The sequence below is a fragment of the Garra rufa genome, chromosome 2 (assembly GCF_049309525.1).
Source record: "Garra rufa chromosome 2, GarRuf1.0, whole genome shotgun sequence".
In the NCBI taxonomy this organism is placed as follows: domain Eukaryota; kingdom Metazoa; phylum Chordata; class Actinopteri; order Cypriniformes; family Cyprinidae; genus Garra; species Garra rufa.
In genome coordinates this window covers 9,113,622-9,134,762 of record NC_133362.1, presented here as the reverse complement: position 1 = coordinate 9,134,762, position 21,141 = coordinate 9,113,622, and the positions used below count along the sequence as shown (strand labels likewise).

At 32.5% G+C, this 21,141-nt stretch overlaps 1 protein-coding gene across 1 annotated transcript; it reads right to left on the bottom strand.

The window, feature by feature from the left end:
* Positions 1 to 3,667: 3,667 nt before the first annotated feature.
* chp1 (calcineurin-like EF-hand protein 1) lies at positions 3,668 to 20,830 on the bottom strand. The gene is made up of 7 exons (XM_073834848.1): positions 20,513 to 20,830; positions 15,897 to 15,969; positions 13,072 to 13,152; positions 11,036 to 11,163; positions 9,648 to 9,709; positions 7,305 to 7,427; positions 3,668 to 5,292 (listed from the first exon to the last, which is right to left on the bottom strand). Exons 1-7 carry the CDS (start codon positions 20,577 to 20,579, stop codon positions 5,239 to 5,241), a joined length of 588 nt encoding a protein of 195 aa, XP_073690949.1. The 5' UTR covers positions 20,580 to 20,830; the 3' UTR covers positions 3,668 to 5,238.
* Positions 20,831 to 21,141: the final 311 nt, after the last annotated feature.

The following is a 21,141-nucleotide window of genomic DNA, read 5'->3' as shown; positions in this document are numbered from 1 at the left end:
ATATATATATATATTACACTATTCATAAAAATAGTATATGAAACCACAACAATTAAAAAATAGAAACAATACATGAAGATTTTAACTTGACCTGCAATACTAATTAAATTTAGTATTGAATGCAATGTACGAAAGACGAGGCAAAAGTTGTTTTTTACACTTTGTAGCATTTACAGATTGACGTTACAAAGGTGTTGATGAGTAGATGCAGAGCAGAGGCTGATGTTGATGGGGTTGGTTGTTTTTCACATGTAAATTTGAAAATTGGAGACAAAAGAATATTGATTAGGGTATATCGATGAGTTTCACACAGGGTAAGAGTGTGAATGTGAGCAGGCCGAGGACAAAGAAGCATAAATGGGGCCGTTTACAACATGTCTGGCACAAGAACAAAAGATGAATGGGTGCTTAGGCATGCGAGTAGATCACCGGGAGTCTGCTTTGTGTTTGTCTGCTGAATTCAAAAGTCTTAGGAAATGTTTCATAAAAGCAGTTTTGCAGTTATCATCATCAGTTTTGTACAAGAACATAGTGAAACTTGCACATTTAAAGGAGTTCACTTTCAGGACAAAAATGTACAATGTACTCACCTCCTTGTTCATGTCTTTCTTTTTTCAGTTGTAAAGAAATTATGTTTTTTGAGGAAAACATTTTAGGATTTCTCTCCAAATAATGGACTTCTATGGTGCCCCCGAGTTTGAACTTCCATAAAGGAGTTTAAATGCAGCTTCAAAGGGCTCTAAATGATCCCAGCCAAGGAAGAAGGGTCTTATCTAGTGAAACGATCGGTTACTTTCTAAAAACAATTACAATTTATATACTTTTTAATCTCTACACAGAGCTAGACAAGACGAGCATTTGAGGTTAAAAAGTATATAAATTGAAACTGAAAATAACAGATTGTTTTGCTAGACAAGACCCTTCTTTCCTCGGCTGGGATCGTTTAGAGCCATTTGAAGCTGGATTTTGGAAGTTCAAACTCTGGGGCACCATAGAAGTCCATTATATTGAGAGAAATCCTGAAATGTTTTCCTCAAAAAACATAAATTCCTTATGACCGAAAAAAAGAAATACATGAACACCTTGGATGACAAGGGGGTGAGTACATTTTCTGTAAATATTTGTTCTAAAAGTGAACTACTCCTTTAAGACCTTTGTGGTTGTGGGCAATGAGAGTATCATGTTTTGTTTTTTTGCCCAAAAAGCAAATAACAGAGATGTTTACTGACTTAGTTTCCAATATTTTTATACTTAGTTTTTGTAGACTAGAAAAAAAAATTAATGTGTGCATCATAAATTGTTAAAAATTTGTAGAAATAGGAGTTTTCATTTCTAGGTTTTAATCTCTCAGCATGTATTATTAACTCTGCTAAATAATGAAAGTAAATGCGTTTTGTAAGCATTTAAAGATTTCATTTGTAAAAACTTATTAGTATACAGTATATTCACAGTTTGTGAAAATGAAGTCAGTAAGTTGTTAAAGTTTTATCATACACTACCAGTCAACAGATTTTTTTTTTTTTTAAGAAGTATCTTCTGCTCACCAAGTCTGCATTTATTCAATCCAAAGTAGAGCAAAAACAGTACAATTTTGAAATATTTTGACTATTTAAAATAGTTGTTTTCTATTTGAATGCATTTTAAAATGTAATTTATTCCTGTGATCAAAGCTGCATTTTCAGCATCATTAAGTCAGTCTTCAATGTCACATGATCCATCAGCAATCATTCTAATATGCTGATTTGCTGTTCAAGAAACAAATATAATACTTTTATTTTGCAAGAAGGCTTTAAACTGATCAAAAGTAATGATAAAGACATTTATAATGTTACAAAAGATGTCTTTTACAGCTTCATCTGAACTTTCTATTCATCAAAGAAACCCTAAAAAAAAATCTACTCAGCTGATAAATGTTTTTGAGCAGCAAATCCGAATATTGGAAGGATCATGTGACTGAAGTAATGATGCTACAATTCATATTTGAAATTACATAAATTACATTTTAAAATATATTCAAAAAGAAACAGTTATTTAATTAGCAAAAATATTTTTTAATTGTACTGTTTTTGTTGTGCTTTGGATCAAAAAAATGCAGGCTTGGTGAGCAGAAGAAATGCCTTTAAGAAAGCATTAAAAATCTTACTGTTTAAAAACTTTTGACTGGTATTGCTATATGATACATGAACCCACAACATTTTTACATTTTCAGATAATAACAAGTGAAATTTCACTGATATTTTGATCACTAAACTAGAAAATATCCCTGGTTATTAAAAAAAATCTGGTCACTTTAGCCTAATCTGGACATGCCTTTTGTCCTTCGATTGATAAGAATTTGTCATCTCAGTCTAATTTAGAGTTCATGATAACAGCTTTTAATAGAATGCAAAATAGCTATAATCACCAATTTTATATATAGAAATCACAAAAAGAAATAAATTTAACAGAAGGTTCGACAGGATGTTAAAGTACTGTGCCCCATTACTCTTTCACAAGATAAGCCAGATATACCAAGGAAATTACACAGAACTTTATCATCTGTAAAACATTTCCGAAAAGATGAGCTCACTGAAAACTTTATAGCTCAACTGAATGCTTACTTTCAGAATAATGATGCAAGTGCTTTAAAACCCCAAAGGCAGGGCTCTACACTTACTTTTCTTTTTTAGGAACACTCAAAAAAAAAAAAAAAAAGGGAGGCACTTTCTAGTCAATCAAAAAATCTGATAAAAGTTTGCCTTCCCATATTGAGGTTTTTTTGACTCCTTAAAGTGTTTTACAGGGGTATTTTGTTGGCATTTTCAGAAACTTTATTAAAAGTATGTCATCTTTTATGTCCATTTTTTAAGCTTTTTAAAATTTCTAATTAAAACAACAGAATAAGAACAAGTGAAATCAGTATTAACAAAATGTATTGTACTACAGAGGTGGCACAGAAAGTGTATTTTCAGATGTTTATTGAGGCTCAGAGGTGACATGAGTGCAATCAAATTCATAAATTAATGTTGAGATTAATGTTTTAAATATAAAATTTTGAATAGACAAATGTTAAAAACCTGAAAAGATACTTTAACAATGAAACTAAATCTGCCGGCAAGCCACTGATTTAATTACTGAATCATTCATTCATTTGATTTGTTCAAAGGACTGATTCATTCAGGAATAAAGTGACTGGCGTTATGAATGGGAAACTGAATCATTGACTCACTAGATTCATTAAAAAAACAAAAAAAAGGTAGGTTAATTTATAAACGATACCATGTTATTTTGAATGGAGATGCGCAGCGGCTCAGTCGTGACTTGTTTCGGACCATTTTTGATGATGAAATATAGCAAAATCAGTCAAAAGTTTTATAGCCAGACAATGTGAGTCACTTAATATTAACTTCTTGTGTATTTAAAATGTTGTATTAAATCAATATCTCATTTACAAACTCATCAAAAATCATTAAAGCTGTCTCTCATCTTAGTTCATCGTGAACTCGCAAAGCTCCATTACAATCAACAAAGCTCTCTACACTGGAACAACAAATCTCTTATTTACGCTCTCTCTACACTTTGTTTTATGAAAGGATTCATGAGATATGTCCATCATTTGTTGAGATTTTGTTCAGCGTGACGCACTGCAGTGCAGGCCGAGACAGTTACATCACAAAGCAACAAGGAATCATGGCACTTGTATTTATTGGAATCAAAACCATACATGAGTAAATCACAGAGTCCACATCTCAAGTGTATTTCACGATTGTTACAGCACATGGAATGAGTTCAGAGTTTTTGTTCTTGGGAAAGGCTGTGAAAACCTTCCACACTACTCCAAATTAAACTCATTCAAGAAATCTGTACAGAAAGCAAGAATCCGCAAGAAGCGCTGGAGAATTTCAAGTACCTGTGGAATTTTTTGTAGAGTTGATAATCAAATCAGCAGTTTATATCTGTCAAGGATGAGGGCACGTAATGATTTTGTTCACATATAAAGCGTTAAAATGCAACAGACTGCTGTTGCCACCCTGATCAACTTAAGTGTTCAGTCAATGGTTGAATACTTTGAGCAAACAGCACAGTGACAGCAAGGGAGTGACTTTTGATTTTAAGTACCCTTCATAAATAATGATGTAATGACAAAATGAAGAACATGTGTCATATGGAACAAATCACACCCAACACTGAAGCACTGGTTAGTTTAGAAATTGACAGAATCGAATGAATGACAGCTGAAAAGGTGAAAGGAGTCATTTCCGCACCACTACATAGAATTGGAAAGATTTTTATATTTTCTGAAGAAAGTGACTGTTTGGCTGTGCCAAATACTATGGCTTTGCTAAAAGTGACTTTTTCACGTTGTTAGGATGTTCTAGATGTTTGTTTTCTGGTATAAATGCACCACAAGTTTCTATCATATTCTGGTCCCTCTATATCCAATGCAAGTCTAACAGATTTTCATCTGCCAGACAAAACATTGTGAGAATTTGGTGTGAAACACATTCTGTACGGTTTAATGCTTATGGTTAGTATTTGGGTCAAATTTGAATACTTAAACAGATCTTAGTTTCACTTTAACTTTCCAAATTGAATCCTAGACTTGACTATGCCTGATTTAAAAAAAATAAATGGGAGTGTACAATAACTTAATATTATAAATACTCAACTGACCTCATTATGTTCTGTTTATTATCGGGTTGAAATTGACTGGAAAATACGTTTTTCTGAGTTAAAGGAGGCATTAGGCAATTTCACTTCCTCTGATGTTCTGATTTACGATCATTATCCATTATGAGAAAGAAAACACCAATATGAAAAAAGCAACATGAATTATGAGGTATTTTTGTGGGTGGATGATCATTTGAATGGGTGAGAAGGAAAGTAATAAATAAACTCATTTATTTATTACAGGAGTATTAGATTTGGCCTTTAAGATGGGCATGACTACAAGCGTCCCTCAGTATCAATATCAACGACAGCTTCCCCATTTGGAAAGTTTAAAATTAGCTGCTTTCGCAGCTAGAATAAATATAATTTTAACCTATGGGATAAACGCCACGGTGACTTTTGAGAATAGTGAAGGCACTGGACCCGCCCCTTTTAGTGCAACAGCAACTCAAGAGTGACAGATGATTGGAACAAACATAACCATGTTTATAAAGGATGAATCAGCCCACAGAGAGAAGGTTTGGGGGGCGTGTCTTATCTCTATTGACACTGATGGTTTCCAATCAGAGCTCAGAATGCGTTTGGTTTTCAGTGAAGGAAGCGGATGCTCATCTTCTGCTCAACGTCCACTTTTTCCAACACCTGAGGAATGGAAAAGGTTTGAAAAGGAATGAGTCAATCAAAATTTACTTTGGGAATCATTTAAATCACTTTCATTTCATTTGGAACCTGTTGCTTTCCTGAGGCAAATAAGAAATAAATTAGCATTTTATCACTCACCAAAGGATCTTCTGCAGTGAATGGGTGCCGTCAGAATGAGAGTCTAAACAGCTGATAAAAACATCATAATAATCCACACCACCCCAGTCCACTTTAACATCTTATCAAGGGCATAGCATCTGGGTATATTTCATTTAGTATCTTTATTATGTTAATTTAGCAATATGTTTGGAACATTTTGTGCTTGTTAATAGTGTTGTCACGATACTGGAATTTCTAACTTCGATACGATACCTTGAAGAATATCGATATTCGATACTATTTTCGATACCACAGAGAAAAAAACTGCCACAATATTAAGGAGGTAAAGTATTTACTCGTCTAAGATTCCTCAATCTGATTATATTAACGAACTACGGTAAAAAAAACGGGACAACACTCATATTAGCAACAATAATAGGCAATCTTATTTAATGATTCAGTAATGTTAAAATGAGCACAGTTACCAACCTCTTGATTTTTTTTATATAGATCCGGGTGTCTGTCTTTCAGGCGCTTTGCGAAATTAGTGGTGTTAGCGCCTTTTTTAGCACTGCTCTGTAGCAACTGTTATTGGCTTGCTTGTGTACTTCGGCTTTCCATGTTCATTTGCTTCATATCCGACTTAATAAACGACTAAAATAAAATCTATGGACATGAAACACTTGATGCATTTCACAATATTAATTTAAACATTTAACCTAGATAAATGTGCGCTGTTAGAGTCATATACAATCGTTTGTGAAGGGGGTGAAAGCTAAAGCGTGCTTTGCAGGACATGGAAGCACCGGAGTAATCACTTGCATTTTTTGTCTTAACAACAGTGAAAACCTAAAATACGTTCATTTTTGCTCATAAAGCTAAGAGTAATACATAATTCAGAACTGCAAAAGGTCTTTTATTCGTGTGCACTCACAATAGCAACCAAACGTTGTGGTTTTGTAAAATAGTACTTTCTGCCATCTGTTTTGAGGAAGATAAAAGAGCGTAAAAACACATTATTTTAATCATAAAACTGACAGAATTTATAAGAGACTTGTGTGGACTTAAAAAAAATTAAATATTATTTCCAACTATTTATACTGCGAATAAAACGGCTTGTGAACACATAACATTATGTGCTTAAGAGAAAAATAAACAAGTTAACTGAGTTGAATCCCATAATAATTGCCCTCAATCATTATGGGATCCAACTGTTAACTTGTTTATTTTTGCCTCTACAAATGTTTTGTACAGGCAAAACATATTTTTGCATATGGGCCCAGGGCTGACTTAATATGCCACTGCATCTTATGAAGTGAAAAGCTGTCTGTTTGTAATAAACAAATCCATTAAGACGTTTTTAACTTCAAACCATCGCTTTTAGCTAAAAATGAGTCCTCTATTCACAATATTTCTCCAGTGTTTAAAAAAACATATGCACAGACCCACCATTTACAAGCCAAAGCAAACTAAAACAGTTCTAAACAAATATTTGTTGGATTTTGATAGAGGACAACCGGCAACAGATTTTTTTCTACTAGTAGAAGCGTTGTGGATTAATGACTTATTTTAACCAGCAGTGATGGTTTTAAGTTAAAACGTGTTTATGATAGATTTATTACAAAAACACAGCTTTTCACTATACAAGATGTTAATTGATGAACTGGAGTTGTGTGGGCTACTTGAGAATAATTGTGATGTATTATCAGCTGTTTGGACTTTCATTCTGATGGCACCCATTCATTGGAAAGGATCTGTTAGTGAGTAAGTGTTGCTTTGATCAAATTCTCCAAATCTATTCAGATGAAGAATAAACTCATCTTTATTTTGGATGTCCTAAAGGAGAGTAATCTTTCAGCAAAATTTTCACATTCCCTTAAGTACAACACAAATACTGCTGTTCCAGGCATTACCTTGGTGAACTCGCTGAAGGAGATACACATGTCTCCGTTAGTGTCAGCTTCCTGGATGGTTCTGTCTGCAATGCTTCCAAGCTGCTCATCAGAAATATTCACGCCCACCATCATTCTCAGAACCTGGCAAACACACAAGTTTGAGTCTGTTTTGTTTATTTATTTATTTTTTTACATTATTATCTGGTGCCATCCAGTGGCTCAACAGCAGATTGCAATTCTCTACGCAAACACTTCATCAAATTACTTATTTAATGAGAAATTCAATTTTCAATTTGTTTTGATCTCCTGAGGTTCAAAAAGACCATTTCCTGAAACAAAGCTGCAAGAAAGGTTCATACAGGATTTTCATAATGTTAAAAATCTGAATAATTAAAATAGAATCATGACATTTCCATGTCTATTTGTTGGCCTAACCAGTAATAGTAAAGTAATACAAGATACAGTTGAAGTCAAAAGTTTAGAAAAATGAGTCCCTTGTTTGTCCTGACCAGTTAAACTGCCCACTGTTCTTCAGAATGAGACATCAGGTCCCACAAATTCTTTGGTTTTGCAGCATTTTTGTGTATTTGTTGTATTTCCAACAATGACTATGATTTTGAGATCCACCTTTTCACACAGATGACAAATAAGGGACTCATATGCAAATATTACATAAGGTTTAAATGTAGCTTCTGAAGGCCAGTAATAAATGAAAAAATATATTTAGGCAAAATAAGAAAAAATTATGCATCCTCATTTTGTTCAAAAGGTTACACCCCTGACTCTTAATGTATCATTTTTCCTTCTGAAGCAAAGGGTTGTTGGAAAGAGTTCAAAAACTTCGAATTTGTAGGAACTGACAGATTTGATTAAGAACAGTTTAACTGTTGAGGACAAACAAGGAACTCTTGAACAACGATCACTAAACAAAAAAAGACAGCTGTGGATCATTCAGGTAACAACACAGTATTTAGAATCGAGTGTATGTAAACTTTTGAACAGGGTCATTTGTATAAATTCAACTATTATTTTATTCTCTTGTGGATGATATGTAAACATCTTTTATGTGAAATATCTTATTCAGGTCAGTACTAAATAAAAAATAACATGCATTTTGTATGATCCTGTTATTTTGGTAAAATAATTAACAAAGTGTATGTCAACTTTTGACTTCAACTGTATGTTAGGGGTTGCATTGCATATCCTTTAATAGAATTCCAACACTAAAAATGAGCAGCTAAGCTTTTATTTTCAATAATACCCCTGAACAAAGTTTCATTTAAATTTTTAATTTCAGTGTGGTTTGATTTGGTAAATCTATCACAATGTACAAAAAAAGAGGCTTTTTTAGTTCAAAACTATATTGGGAACAAACACTTTTAAGTAAAGCAAAGTGCTGTTTATTATTTTATATGCGATAAAAATGGAAAAAAAAATGGCATGTGTTATTTTAATGGTCTCAGAGTGCAATAAAGTCACGGAAAACTATGCAACAACAAGAAACCGATGCTTGACAAAAAAAGTAAAAATAATATGAACCTCATTTGGACAACTTTAAAGGCTATTTTCTCAATATTTTGATTGTTTTTCACCCTCGGATTCCAGATTTATTTTAAATAGTTACATCTCGGCCAAATATCGTCCTATCCTAACAAATGATACATCAATATAAAGGTTATTTATTCCGCCCTTAGATGATTTATAAATCTCAATTTTCAAAAAACTGCCCCTTATTACTGGTTTTGTAGTCCAGGGTCATATGTGACTCTGGACCACAAAACCAGTCTTAAGTCGCTGGGGTATATTTGTAGCAATAGCCAAAAATACATTGTATGGGTCAAAATTATTGATTTTTCTTTTATGTCAAAAATCATTAGGAAATTAAGTAAAGATCATGTTACATTAAGATTTTTTGTAAAATTCCTACTGTAAACCTATCAAAATGTAATTTTTGGTTATTAATATGCATTGTTAAGAACTTAATTTGGACAACTTTAAAGGTAATTTTCTCAGTATTTAGATTTTTTTTTGCACCCTTAGATTTCAGATTTTCAAATAGATGTATCTCAGCCTGTATGTATATATCTCAGTTTTGTAAAATTTAACCCTAAAATACCAGGTGTTAATTCTATTTCCAGTGTTTGATGGGAAAGTAAATATCTCCCTGAATTTGATCTTCTGAAATCCAGCTACAATGGGGTTTCCCAGTCTAACAGAGCGTCTTCTGTGAATACGAATTGCTGGTTTCAGGTGGCAAGGGCAGGTGAGTCATTGCTTCATTGTTCAGACAGCACAGAACGTGCTTTTGTGTCGTGTGTCAGAGCCGGGTGCAGAGCTTTTCTGTTGTCATGATTCTCTTACCTGTAGGAGCTCCTCTCTGGAGATCTTGTCATCCCTGTCAAGGTCGTATAACCGGAAAGCAACTGCGAAGAAATAATTGAACAACAAAATATTATGAAAAGCTTGAAGTTGCAACACTTCATACTAGATAAACACATTGCAAGGCCTGGTAGCAGAGAACAAGTTTCAGGAAAAGAGATTAAAAGCAGCTGGAGCATGTTTTACAAGAACATTAAAACGAGTAAAGTAGTTTAAGATCAGGATAAGTTTCCCTTTGGAAAATGACATTTTGCCTGCTTTTAAATGCTTAGAAGATATTCAAGTAAATTGATATAACAAATTGTTCCATTTGTGAAAGCTAGTTGGTCAACATTTTTTAAATTTGTGACCCTGGACCACAAAACCAGTCTTAAGTCGCTGGGGTATGTTTGTAGCAATAGCCAAAAATACATTGTGTGGGTCAAAATTATTGATTTTTCTTTTATGCCAAAAATCATTAGGAAATTAAGTAAAGATCATGTTCCATGAAGATTTTTTTGTAAAATTCCTACTGTAAATGTACCAAAATGTAATTTTTGATTAGTAATATGCATTGTTAAGAACCTAATTTGGACAACTTTATAGGTGATTTTCTCAGGATTTAGATTTTTTTGCACCCTTAGATTTCAGATTCTCAAATAGATGTATCTCGGCCAAATATTGTCCTATCCTAATAAACCATACATCAATAGAAAGCTTATTTTCTGAGCTTTCATATTATATATACATCTCAGTTTTGTAAAATTTAACCTTATGACTGGTTTTGTGGTCCAGGGTCACATTTGTATTTTCTAAAACAAATTTTAATGGATATTTTATTTGGTCATTAAGTTTCCAAAAGGGCATTAAATGAGATTCACAACTTCCTGGTCTTTAGACTTATAAAACTAAACTGCAAAAATGGCATTTGATAGTAAATGAATCAAAAGCTCTGAGCTCTGATTCAGTCATTTTTTTGTCAAACAATGCATTTAAAAATGCTGATGGAGGACCATGTGAACATATTTTTCTAAGTCTGGAATTGGTACGATTTTTAAATGCCTTTATACTTACCAAAGCTGGAATTTTTTGATCAAAAATACAGTAAAAACAAGAATAATGTGAAATATTATTACAATTTTAAAATTCTGTTTTCTATTTGAATATATTTTTAAAATGTAATTTTTTTTCTGTGAGGCAAAGCTGAATTTTGAGCATCATTACATCAGTATTCAGTGTCACATGGTCTTTCAGAAATCATTCTAATATGCTGATTTGCTCAAGAAACATATCTTATTGGTATCGATGTTGTCAACAGTAGTGCTGCTTGACATTTTTGTGGAAATAAACAAAAACTTGACATCAATATTGCGTGCCTGAGTTGAACTTACAAAGGAGTTTGTTGGTCCTGCTGTTGAGTGGCTCGCCAGAAGCGAGAGCTTTATTTTTCTCATTATCTTCCACAGGACGGAAGTGAGCCAGAGTCCTCATGAAGCCTCTAAAGTTCACCTGATCCTCACTGAAATAGAGAGAGACACACACAAAAATATTTTTTTGAATGTTGTGTTCACTACACTCCATACTAGCGGTCGGCTAATTTGGTTTTAATCTCTACATGGCCAAATGTTGCTTCAGACAAGCTTCCTGATGTCTAAACATGGAAACTGCTGTCCTACTTTACGATGTTTTTGAGATTCCCACAAGGTGGTTTCTTCATGCTTTCAGGAATTTCTGCCCTACGGTAACATTCAGACACTTGAACCCAAATAAACCACTAAGAAACAAACAACCCATGTGACACCACCCACATGCTGTTTATTTTGAGAGAGTAATGATTGAGTTGGGAGAAGTTACAGAACGTTGTATCACACAGTAACACAATCTTAGTCAAATTCACACATACCTGATATGGGAATGACATTCTTTAAGAAATTGAGACAAAATGTATTCAAAACGTATCTCATTGCGATAGCTTATTCGCTATAGTTTAGAAAATGGTAATAAAATGTGACAAGAACTCAGAGTTAAATGGTGTCAGAACAAATTTATCATGATAATGTCAGATAACTTTGATAAAAAGGTATGTAATGGATTACAATCAACCAAAAATTCAGACAACTGTTAGTATGAAAATATTTACATTTTTACATCATTACTTTGTTGGCCAATTACAAAGCAATGCTCAATTTTGTTCAGTCTGTGGTGTAAAAACGTCATATTAGCAATTACAGAAAAAACACTTAAGCAAAACATGGTCAAAGTGTCTGAATAATTTTTGGTCCCAAATTTTTTTGTAATCAATTTTACTGGTAGTCCACTGTATGAAGAATTTTTGGGGTATGTCACAGTTTGCTTTATTTTGCTATCCTCACTTACATAAATAAACTATGGTGTCCTGCACCCGCTACCAAAAAAAAAAAAAAAAAAAAAAAATTGTATCTGGTGTCTGAAGAATTTTTGGTTTACCTGTACAATTATTTTGCATAGGAAAAATGAAACCTACGTTTCAAAAACCATAATGCATTGTGACATTTTATTTTTAAAATAAAATTTTTAAAATAAAATGTACTGAATTTTATTTTTATATTCAGCTAGAAATCATTAAATTGATCAAAAGTGATTTTTAATGTTACAAAAAAAATTATATTTCAAATAAATGCTGTTCTATTGAGCGAATCAGCATTTTATAGTATGTCATCACAATAATAAATTACATTTTAGAACAGATTTAAATAGAAAACAATTAGTCTAAGTTGAAATATTTAAAAATATTAGTTTTTCTGTATTTAAATTAAAAACATAAAAAAACATCTTTCCAACAGTAGTGTTTAAATATATTTATTAAAACAAATTTGTCATTTAATGTCACAATGACCAAAAAAATATTTATTCTTAGAATATTAAGTAAAGATCATTTTCAATAAAGATATTTTGTAAATTTCTTTCCATAAAACATACCAATACTTAATTTTTGATGAGTAATATGCATTGCTAAGAACTTTAAAGGCAATTTTCTCAATATTTTGATTTGTATCTCAGCCAAATATCGTCATATCATAACAATACATCAATAGAAAGCTTATTTATTCAGCTTTCATATTTCTCTGTCACAAAACTGAGCCTTACGACTGGTTTTGTGGTCCAGGGTCACATTTGGCTTTTGCCATAAAATACAGACACCTATTTCTCCATTTAACATTACCCCCATTGTCTTTTCTTTTCCATATATTTTACTGCTTTTTTATTCATTTATACACCTTGTTGTACACTATATTCTTTGCACAAGCAGAGATTCTCATTTTCTCATTGTCATTTAATTGAACTAAAATAAAAAGCATTAAATCCAATCTGTGTGTATACAGTATACTATGCTGGTGCAGTAAAAGATCCATCTGATGTTTCAAATGTCTTAATAGATGTTTCTCACCCCTCTGGGAAGAAGGCATTAATTATCCGATCTCCAAGAGGATTTATGGCCAACTCGGGAATTCTCTGGAAGTCTTCTCGGCTAAAGTGAAGAGAAAGAAAGAGGGAGGGATTACTATGCATTTTGGATGAGTTTCAGGTTTTGCACACAGATGCGCCTAAGGGAATGAGCTGGGTGCAACACCTTACTGCACTCAGAACATGTTTTCCTGTAATGAAGTAACAGAATAAAAAAGCATGGTCTCTCATAACAAAAATGCCCTTCTTGAATACATTTCAGAGCAGTTTTCCCTAGTGAAAAGTAAATCAGCTCTAACCTGAAATGTTTTTTTTTTGTTGTTTTCAGGCTTTTTATTGTGAGCCAGCAAGTGTTTTTTTTTTTAATCTTGCACACGTTTCTCTGTGCTCTTGAGCTGACATTGGATCATGTAGTGTGTAATAGAGCAGGAAAGCCAGGAAAGCCCATCCCTAATTCTGTGAAAATGGTATTTGTCAAAAGGATACATTGACATCTACCCTTTTACAAGACTGATATGAGTAATAATGACTACGATTACGGTGCAGACAACTCATTTAGAAGCGTAATCCCATTACAATACTGAGAAGGAAGTTTAGTAAGGGATCATTTCTGGGAGTCACCTTCTCATGCACAGGGAAGTAATGGAGTGACACATTCAGAGGACACACATACCTCACCCTGATTTATCAGACTATTTATTGTTCAAACACAATCTAATCTCAGTCTGAAGGATGTTTAGGGTGACAACAAGTACAGCAGGTCATAAACACTGCTGCTGGGAATTTTTTTATACTAGCCATATCACTGAGGACATTTGCTAAACTAACCACCATCTCAGCTGGTCGAACCACAGAGGATGTTGCAATTAAAAACAAACAATTATAACAAGAACACATACTGTGACTTCAGCATATTTGGTAAACAGAATGAGTTTGGTTTCACAAGACACGTCACAGAAATGCTTTAGAAGAGTGTCAGTTTGTAAGTAAAAAGTTGAAGTTGACATTTTATACACTTGCATACAAAGTTTAGGGTGGTTTGTTTAATGAAAAAAACCTATGCTCACCAAAGGCTGCATTTGTATGATCAAAAATATACTAAAAATGGCAATAAATGAGAAACATTGTTAAAATTTAAAATGGCTGTTTTCTATTTGAATATATTAAAACATGGAATTTATTTTTGTGACGCAAAGCTGAATTTTCAGCATAATTATTTCAGTCTTCAGTGTCACATTATACTTCATAAATCATACTACTACGCAGATTTGCTCAATTAACTGATTTATTCAATAAACATTTATTATAATGATCAATATTTTATAAAAGTTGAGTACTTTTTTTAGGATTCTTTGATGAATGTAACATTATACACTACCATTCAAAAGCTTCGAGTCAGTATTATTTGTTTGGGAAGGAAATTAATAATTTTATTTAGCAAGGATGCTTTATTCATCAAAGAAACAGGAAAAAACTGTAATCAGCTGTTTTCAACATAATAATAATAATAAATGTTTTTTTGAGCAGCAAATCAGAATATTAGAAGGATTTCTCAAGGATCATGAGGTATATTCAAATAGAAAACAGTTTTTTTAATTAGTCAAAATATTTCAATTTTTTACAGCTTTTGCTGTACTTTGGATCAAATAAATGCAGGCTTGGTGAGAAAAAGAGTCTTCGTTAAATATTAAAAAGCTTACTGTTTAAAAACGTTTGACTGTTAGTGTAGTTTCTAAAAATTATCTAGCTTTATAAATTTATTTTCAAATATACAAACAAAATAAAAACTATTGCTTTTTAGTTAGTTTGAACCCTTAATCATTTGAGGTCACTTTTATTATAAACATTACTAAATTCATTTTAAGTATTTTTTAAAGCATTTCCAAATATTTTTATTTCCTATTGCAATATTTGTGGACAAAGTGTGGGATAAATGTGCTATAAATTTCCATAGTTCCTCCCTGTACATATCTCCTTATTAACTTATAAATTATACCTATATTCTGCACTTGCTGCTTATTGCACTCCTGGTTAGACCTAAACTGCATTTTGTTGCCTTGTACTTCACTCTAAAAAGTGAACAGTTGGTTCAACTTAAAATAATTACTTCAATTGGTAACACATACAAAATTTAAGTTATTTCAACTTAATTTATTACATTTTATGTAATAAAATAAATGAAATTACTTAACATTTTTTGGTGTTACCAATTTAAATAATTATTTTAAGTTGAACCAACTGTTCACTTTTTACAGTGTTGTACATGTGTAATGACAAGAAAGGTGAATCTAATCTAATCTAATCTAATCTAATCTAATCTAATCTAATCTAATCTAATAACTGCATTATGAATGCTACTGCTTCTTTGTCTTAAAACAATCTTTAATCGATTATATCAATGTGTGCAAAGTTCACTCCGGTTATGAGGACACACAGAGGACATTACGCAAACCTCTTTGGCACAAATACTCGCTTCTGTCCTTGAGTTCCCACTTTTACAAGGAAAATTCACAATAAAAGTCATAATTTTAGCAGTTTAATAGGACAAAGTCTTTCATTGTGGTCAAAACTCAAACACTGATATAGTCATGCTTTAACATATTAACTTTCACAGCCTGAGGCTGGTGTGAATGTTTACCATAGTACCGGAATACATTCAAACTGAGATGATCAAAAGATGTTCATTAAAAGCGAGCATGCAGACATAACCCAGCTGCTTGTGTAACCCCTGTTTCCTCACGGGCTAAAGGTGTTGCAAAATCACACTGTTAAAGTTCATTATAACTCGTGTAACTGTGCACGTTGTACCTGAGCGCTCCGTTCTCTCCTTTATCGAGACTGTGAAAGCGGCTGTAGAGGCGAGTGATCTGACTGTGGGAGACTGGAACACAAAAACACACAAGCAAGTTGTCTGTTTAGGGACAGCGAACATTTAAGTCATAGATGTGATCATCAGATACATGACACTAGACTTTCTCAAACTAGACACTAGACAAGAGATAGTGAGCATCTTATATCACAGAAGAGTTATTATTAACCTGATATCATTGTAGACAGGATGTTAACACTGTACAATAAGGTGCTATTTTGTTAACATTATGTATTAACTAACATGAACAATACATTTATTACACGATTTGTTAATCATTGTTAATGTTAGCTAATAAAAATACAGTCTTTTAGTGTTCATGTTAAGTCACAGTGCATTATCTAATGTTAACCAACACACTTGTAATAAAGCATTATGCATACTAATGAACCTTATTGTAAAGTGTTACTGACAGGATTTATGAAGCTATTTAGACACTCAAGCTGCCAAGCTTAAATGTTGACACAAAAGCTGATCTTGATTCAAAAAAAAAAAAAAAAAAAAATTTAAATAAATAAATTAGTACTATGCATATATATCTTTTAAAAACTAAAAAATGTGTACTTTGCATATTTTTAAATAAATAAATACATTTGTACTTTGCATTTATAAGCAAGTAAATAAATAAATAAAAACTTAATAATTAAAGCACAAATTGTGCCCAATATCCTGGAAGTAAACAAATATTTTTATTTTTTTTTATAAATAAATTTGTACTTTGCATTTTTTTTAAACAACAAATAAGTACCTAAACAAATAAAAGCACAAAATGTACCTAATATTCTGGAAGTGAAAAAGTATTTCATATATATATATATATATATATATATATATATATATATATATATATATATATATACACACACACACACACACACACAATATTAATATATTATATAATACATTAAAAAATGCCATTTAATTTATTTAGAAATTTTAATAAATAAATAACTAAATAAAAAGCACAAAATCTACCAAATGTACTCAATATCCTGGAAGTGAATAAACTTTTTTTTTTTACTTTAAAATAAATTTGTAGTTTGCATATTTTTAAAATAAATAAATACATCTGTACTTTAAGTAAATAAGCAAACATATTCTGAGACTAAATTCAGTAAATTAATGCAATTTTATTTATTTAATAATTTAAATAACTAAATAAAAGTGCTAAATGTACTCAATATCTTGGAAGTGAATTAGCTTTTTTCAATTTATATATTTGTTTTAATAAATTTGTACTTTGCAATTTTTTTAAATAAATGAATAAATACATCCTTACTTTATAAGGATTTTTATAATTTGCATATAAGCAAACATATACTGAACTTTGTTTGGACACCTATTATTTTGCCATCTGATTTCATAAAAACAACAACAACCAATTAAATAAATGCAATTTAATTTTTTTAGCAAATAATTAATTTATTTAAATAAATAAATACATCTGTACTTTATAATTTGCCATTTTTTTAATAAGTAAATAAGTAAATATATACTGAACTTTGTCTGGACACTTACCATTTGATTTTATTGGAAAAAAAAATCAACAAGCCAATTAAATAAATGCAATAAGGAACACTGTTCATTATGTCAACTTCTTGGAATGCTTTATGTATACTGGACACTTACTGGCTGCTTTTCCTTCACTTTGACTCACACAATTTAACATAAAAAGTAAAGAAATTAATATATAACAAACTGGAACATGTGTTCACCAGAGTAAAGCTGCTTTTGGCACAGTATGTATTTATGTAAAATGGTACACAAATAAGAGAGTGGAAAAAAAAGACAATTACAAGCAGGAGTGCACTTAATGTGGCTTCAACGGAATGTAATACAATCCAGGGTTACAAACATGTAAAAAAAGGTCATGCAAACATGCATATAAATTCTAAAATATTAACCACTATTCAAAACATCTTTAAAGCTCAACCTACAGACACTTTGACCTTGGTTTGTGTGGTCTGCAAAATAAAGACTAACATATAACTCATACAGCTCCAATAAAGTATAAACCACCGTATCCCCAAGTCTATTTCTAGATGTTGAGGGGGTAGACGTTTCTCTTCCTGCGGTTCGTCAGTAAAGAGGGCCAAAGCACTGAGACGACAGATGTCGGAAAATGCTGTTTTTCTTAGCCCTGTAAACATTCTGTAAACCTCTAATTAGGTGTAAACAGTGTCATTAAAATCTAATTATTTTCATCAGTGCAATGCAGATTATCAATCACTGTTCCAGATGGTTCTAAAAACATTTTTTTTTAGTGTAAAGAACATTTTAATAGTCTGCAGAACCTTTTTCCAATGAAAAGAACCTTTTGTGCAATGAAAAGTATGAATTCCAAACATTTTTAGATTTAATGTATAGCCTTCTTTAACAATTTTTAACTTTGCATTGGTCAAATTCTTTGGTTTTCCAGCATTTGTGTGTATTTGAACCCTTTCCAACAATGACTGTATGATCCATCTTTTCACACTGAGGACAACTGAGGGACTTATATGCAACTATAACAGAAGGTTCAAATGCTCACTGACGCTTTTGAAGGAAATACGATTTTAAAGATCAAGGTAAATTGTACATATGTTGTCTTCTGAGAAACATGTAACTATTTCCTGTAGCCACTAAAGTGCAGTCGTAAATGAAAAAAATATGACATATGGGAAAAAATGTTACCATCCTCATTCTGTTTAAAAGTTTACACCCCTGGCTCTTAATGCATCGTTTTTCCTTCTGGAGCATCACAGAGCATTTGAACCTTCTCTAATACTTAAATACAAGTCCTTCAATTGTCTTCAGTGTGAAAAGATGGATCTCAAAATCATACAGCCATTGTTTGAAAGGGTTAAAATACACAAAAAAGCTGAAAAACCAAAGAATTTGTGGAACCCAAAGGATTTTTCTGAAGAATAGCAGGCAGTTGAGGACAAACAAGGTACTCATGAACAACTATCACTAAACAAAAAAACACAGCTGTGAATTATTCAGGTAACAACACAGTATTAAAATTAAGGGGGTTTAAACTTTTGAATCAGGTCATTTTTGTATAAATTCAACTATTATTTTCTCCTGTGGACTATATGTAAACATTTAGCAGATTCCGAAAGGGGATGTAAACTTATTAAGCATAATTAAATATGAATGTATACTGTAAAGCTTGTATATAGGTTTTTATATGTTATAAGGAACTTGTTCAGTAACAATAAACCAGCTCTGACACACAAACACACCAGCAGCTTCTGAAAATACAAGATATTCATCCGTTTCCCCTCTATACACACACACACCCCACTCCTATCACAACACACATACAGACCAAAGATCGTCAAATAAGAGCTGGGGCCATTGGGTCACTTTAGATTTTAGTGCTTCTCAAACCTGATGAAACCTCTACCAACAGGCAGATGAGTTGAATCAGGTTAGTTATATGGGTAGCTGAAGTATAACATGCTCTGAGCTTTTTATTAACCATACTTTTTTTTTGTATTATATCAATTTATAAAGAAGTGCATCTTAAATCCATGTTAACATTATATCAGCATGTTAAGACTGTTTCTTAAAGGAGTAGTTCACTTTCAGAACAAAAATGTACAGATAATGTACTCACCCCCTAGTCATCCAGGATGTTCATGTCTTTCTTTTTTCAGTCGTAAGGAAAGGAAAACATTTCAGGATTTCTCTCCATATAATGGACTAATATGGTGCCCCCGAGTTTGAACTTCCAAAATACAGTTTAAATGCAGCTTCAAAGGGCTCTAAATGACCCCAGCCGAGGAAGGAGGGTCTTAGCGTAACGATCAGTTATTTTCTAAAAACATTTACAATTTACATACTTTTTAATCTCTACACAGAGTACAACAGAGCTAGACAAGAGCATTTGAGGTTAAAATATAAATTGAATTTTTTTTTCTTTTTTAGAAAATAACATCATTTTGCTAGATAAGACCCTTCTTTCCTCGGCTGTGATCGTTTAGAGCCATTTGAAGTTCAAAACTCGGGGGCACCATAGAAGTCCATTATATGGAGAGAAACCCTGAAATGTTTTCCTCAAAAAACGACTGAAGAAAGAAAGACATGAACATTTTGGATGACAAGGAGGTGAGTACATTATCTGTACATTTTTGTTCTGAAAGTGAACTACTCCTTTAAGTACTAGCAACAGACGAGGGGAAAATAAATATTACTGTTTTATTCAATTAAGCATAAAAAAACGGTCTTGAAGGAAAATTAGATGACTAATGTTTTAAGACTAGTCTAAGCAGTTTATGCAACCGACAGTTGAGCTTTCCCCCCCTTATCTCAAGTAATACGAGACCATACAAACTGCAAGTACAAATTAATACAAATCACACAAGAATGGTTTAGATGAAGTATAGTCATGTGTCACATCACAGGATATAAAATACTTCCCAAAAAGTATTTCATAACAACTAACGTTACCCAATTTAAAAGTCAGACAGCTCTGTGAGTGTCATCATCGTCCATGAACTCTTTAGCAATGTCAACACAACACTAAAATCACAAACACACTTTTAATCCACCCAAAACCGCTACTCACATCCAGTTTCTTTCTTGATTTCTTCAATGTCCTCTTCTCTGAGTAAAGATGAAGCTCTTGAGCCCATGATTGCTGTTTTTACTATAGATCAGCTCGAGCTAACACATGCAATTCACTTCTTATCACTAAACACAGAGCTCTATAAAGCTGTCGGGTGAACAGTGAACCTTCACAACTGTCTCTCTAAGGTTATTAACCTCCAGCTTCTTGATTACAACCTGGTGAGACGCGATCCAAATCAAATCTAGTTGAATAAAGGAAGAGTTTGAAAGGCTAAGCTAAAGGTAGGTCGGAGTGGGTCTACATGACGTCTGCAAATGCCGATTCGGTGTTTGTGTGTGCAGTGGAGACGCCTGTCGAATAATGCACTATGATTGGTCAGTGCGGTTGTCCGTCAAGGGAGAGGGATTTAAAGGGCCAGGCGTCTGCTTTCAGCTGTGGGTGGAATACAAAATAGTTCCTAGAAGTTGAATAAAGCGGGTAGAGTGACAATGAAATAGCATGGGTTTGCCAATAGAAAAATGCATCATAAACCGATTGAGCCTTGTCCTTTAGTTGCACTTTTTGGACTTCCTCCACAGGTCACAGGTCTGCCGGGACGTTTTGCAAACGCTTTTGCTTTCTTAACA

Excerpts from the sequence above, each read along its gene's own strand:
- chp1 (XM_073834848.1), bottom strand. The coding sequence starts at position 20,579 with ATGGGCTCAAGAGCTTCATCTTTACTCAGAGAAGAGGACATTGAAGAA. Across the intron at positions 11,164-13,071 it reads AATGCCTTCTTCCCAGAGGG|TGAGGATCAGGTGAACTTTA; the intron begins GTGAGAAACATC and ends TCTCTATTTCAG. Across the intron at positions 7,428-9,647 it reads CCAGAGAGGAGCTCCTACAG|GTTCTGAGAATGATGGTGGG; the intron begins GTAAGAGAATCA and ends TGTGTTTGCCAG.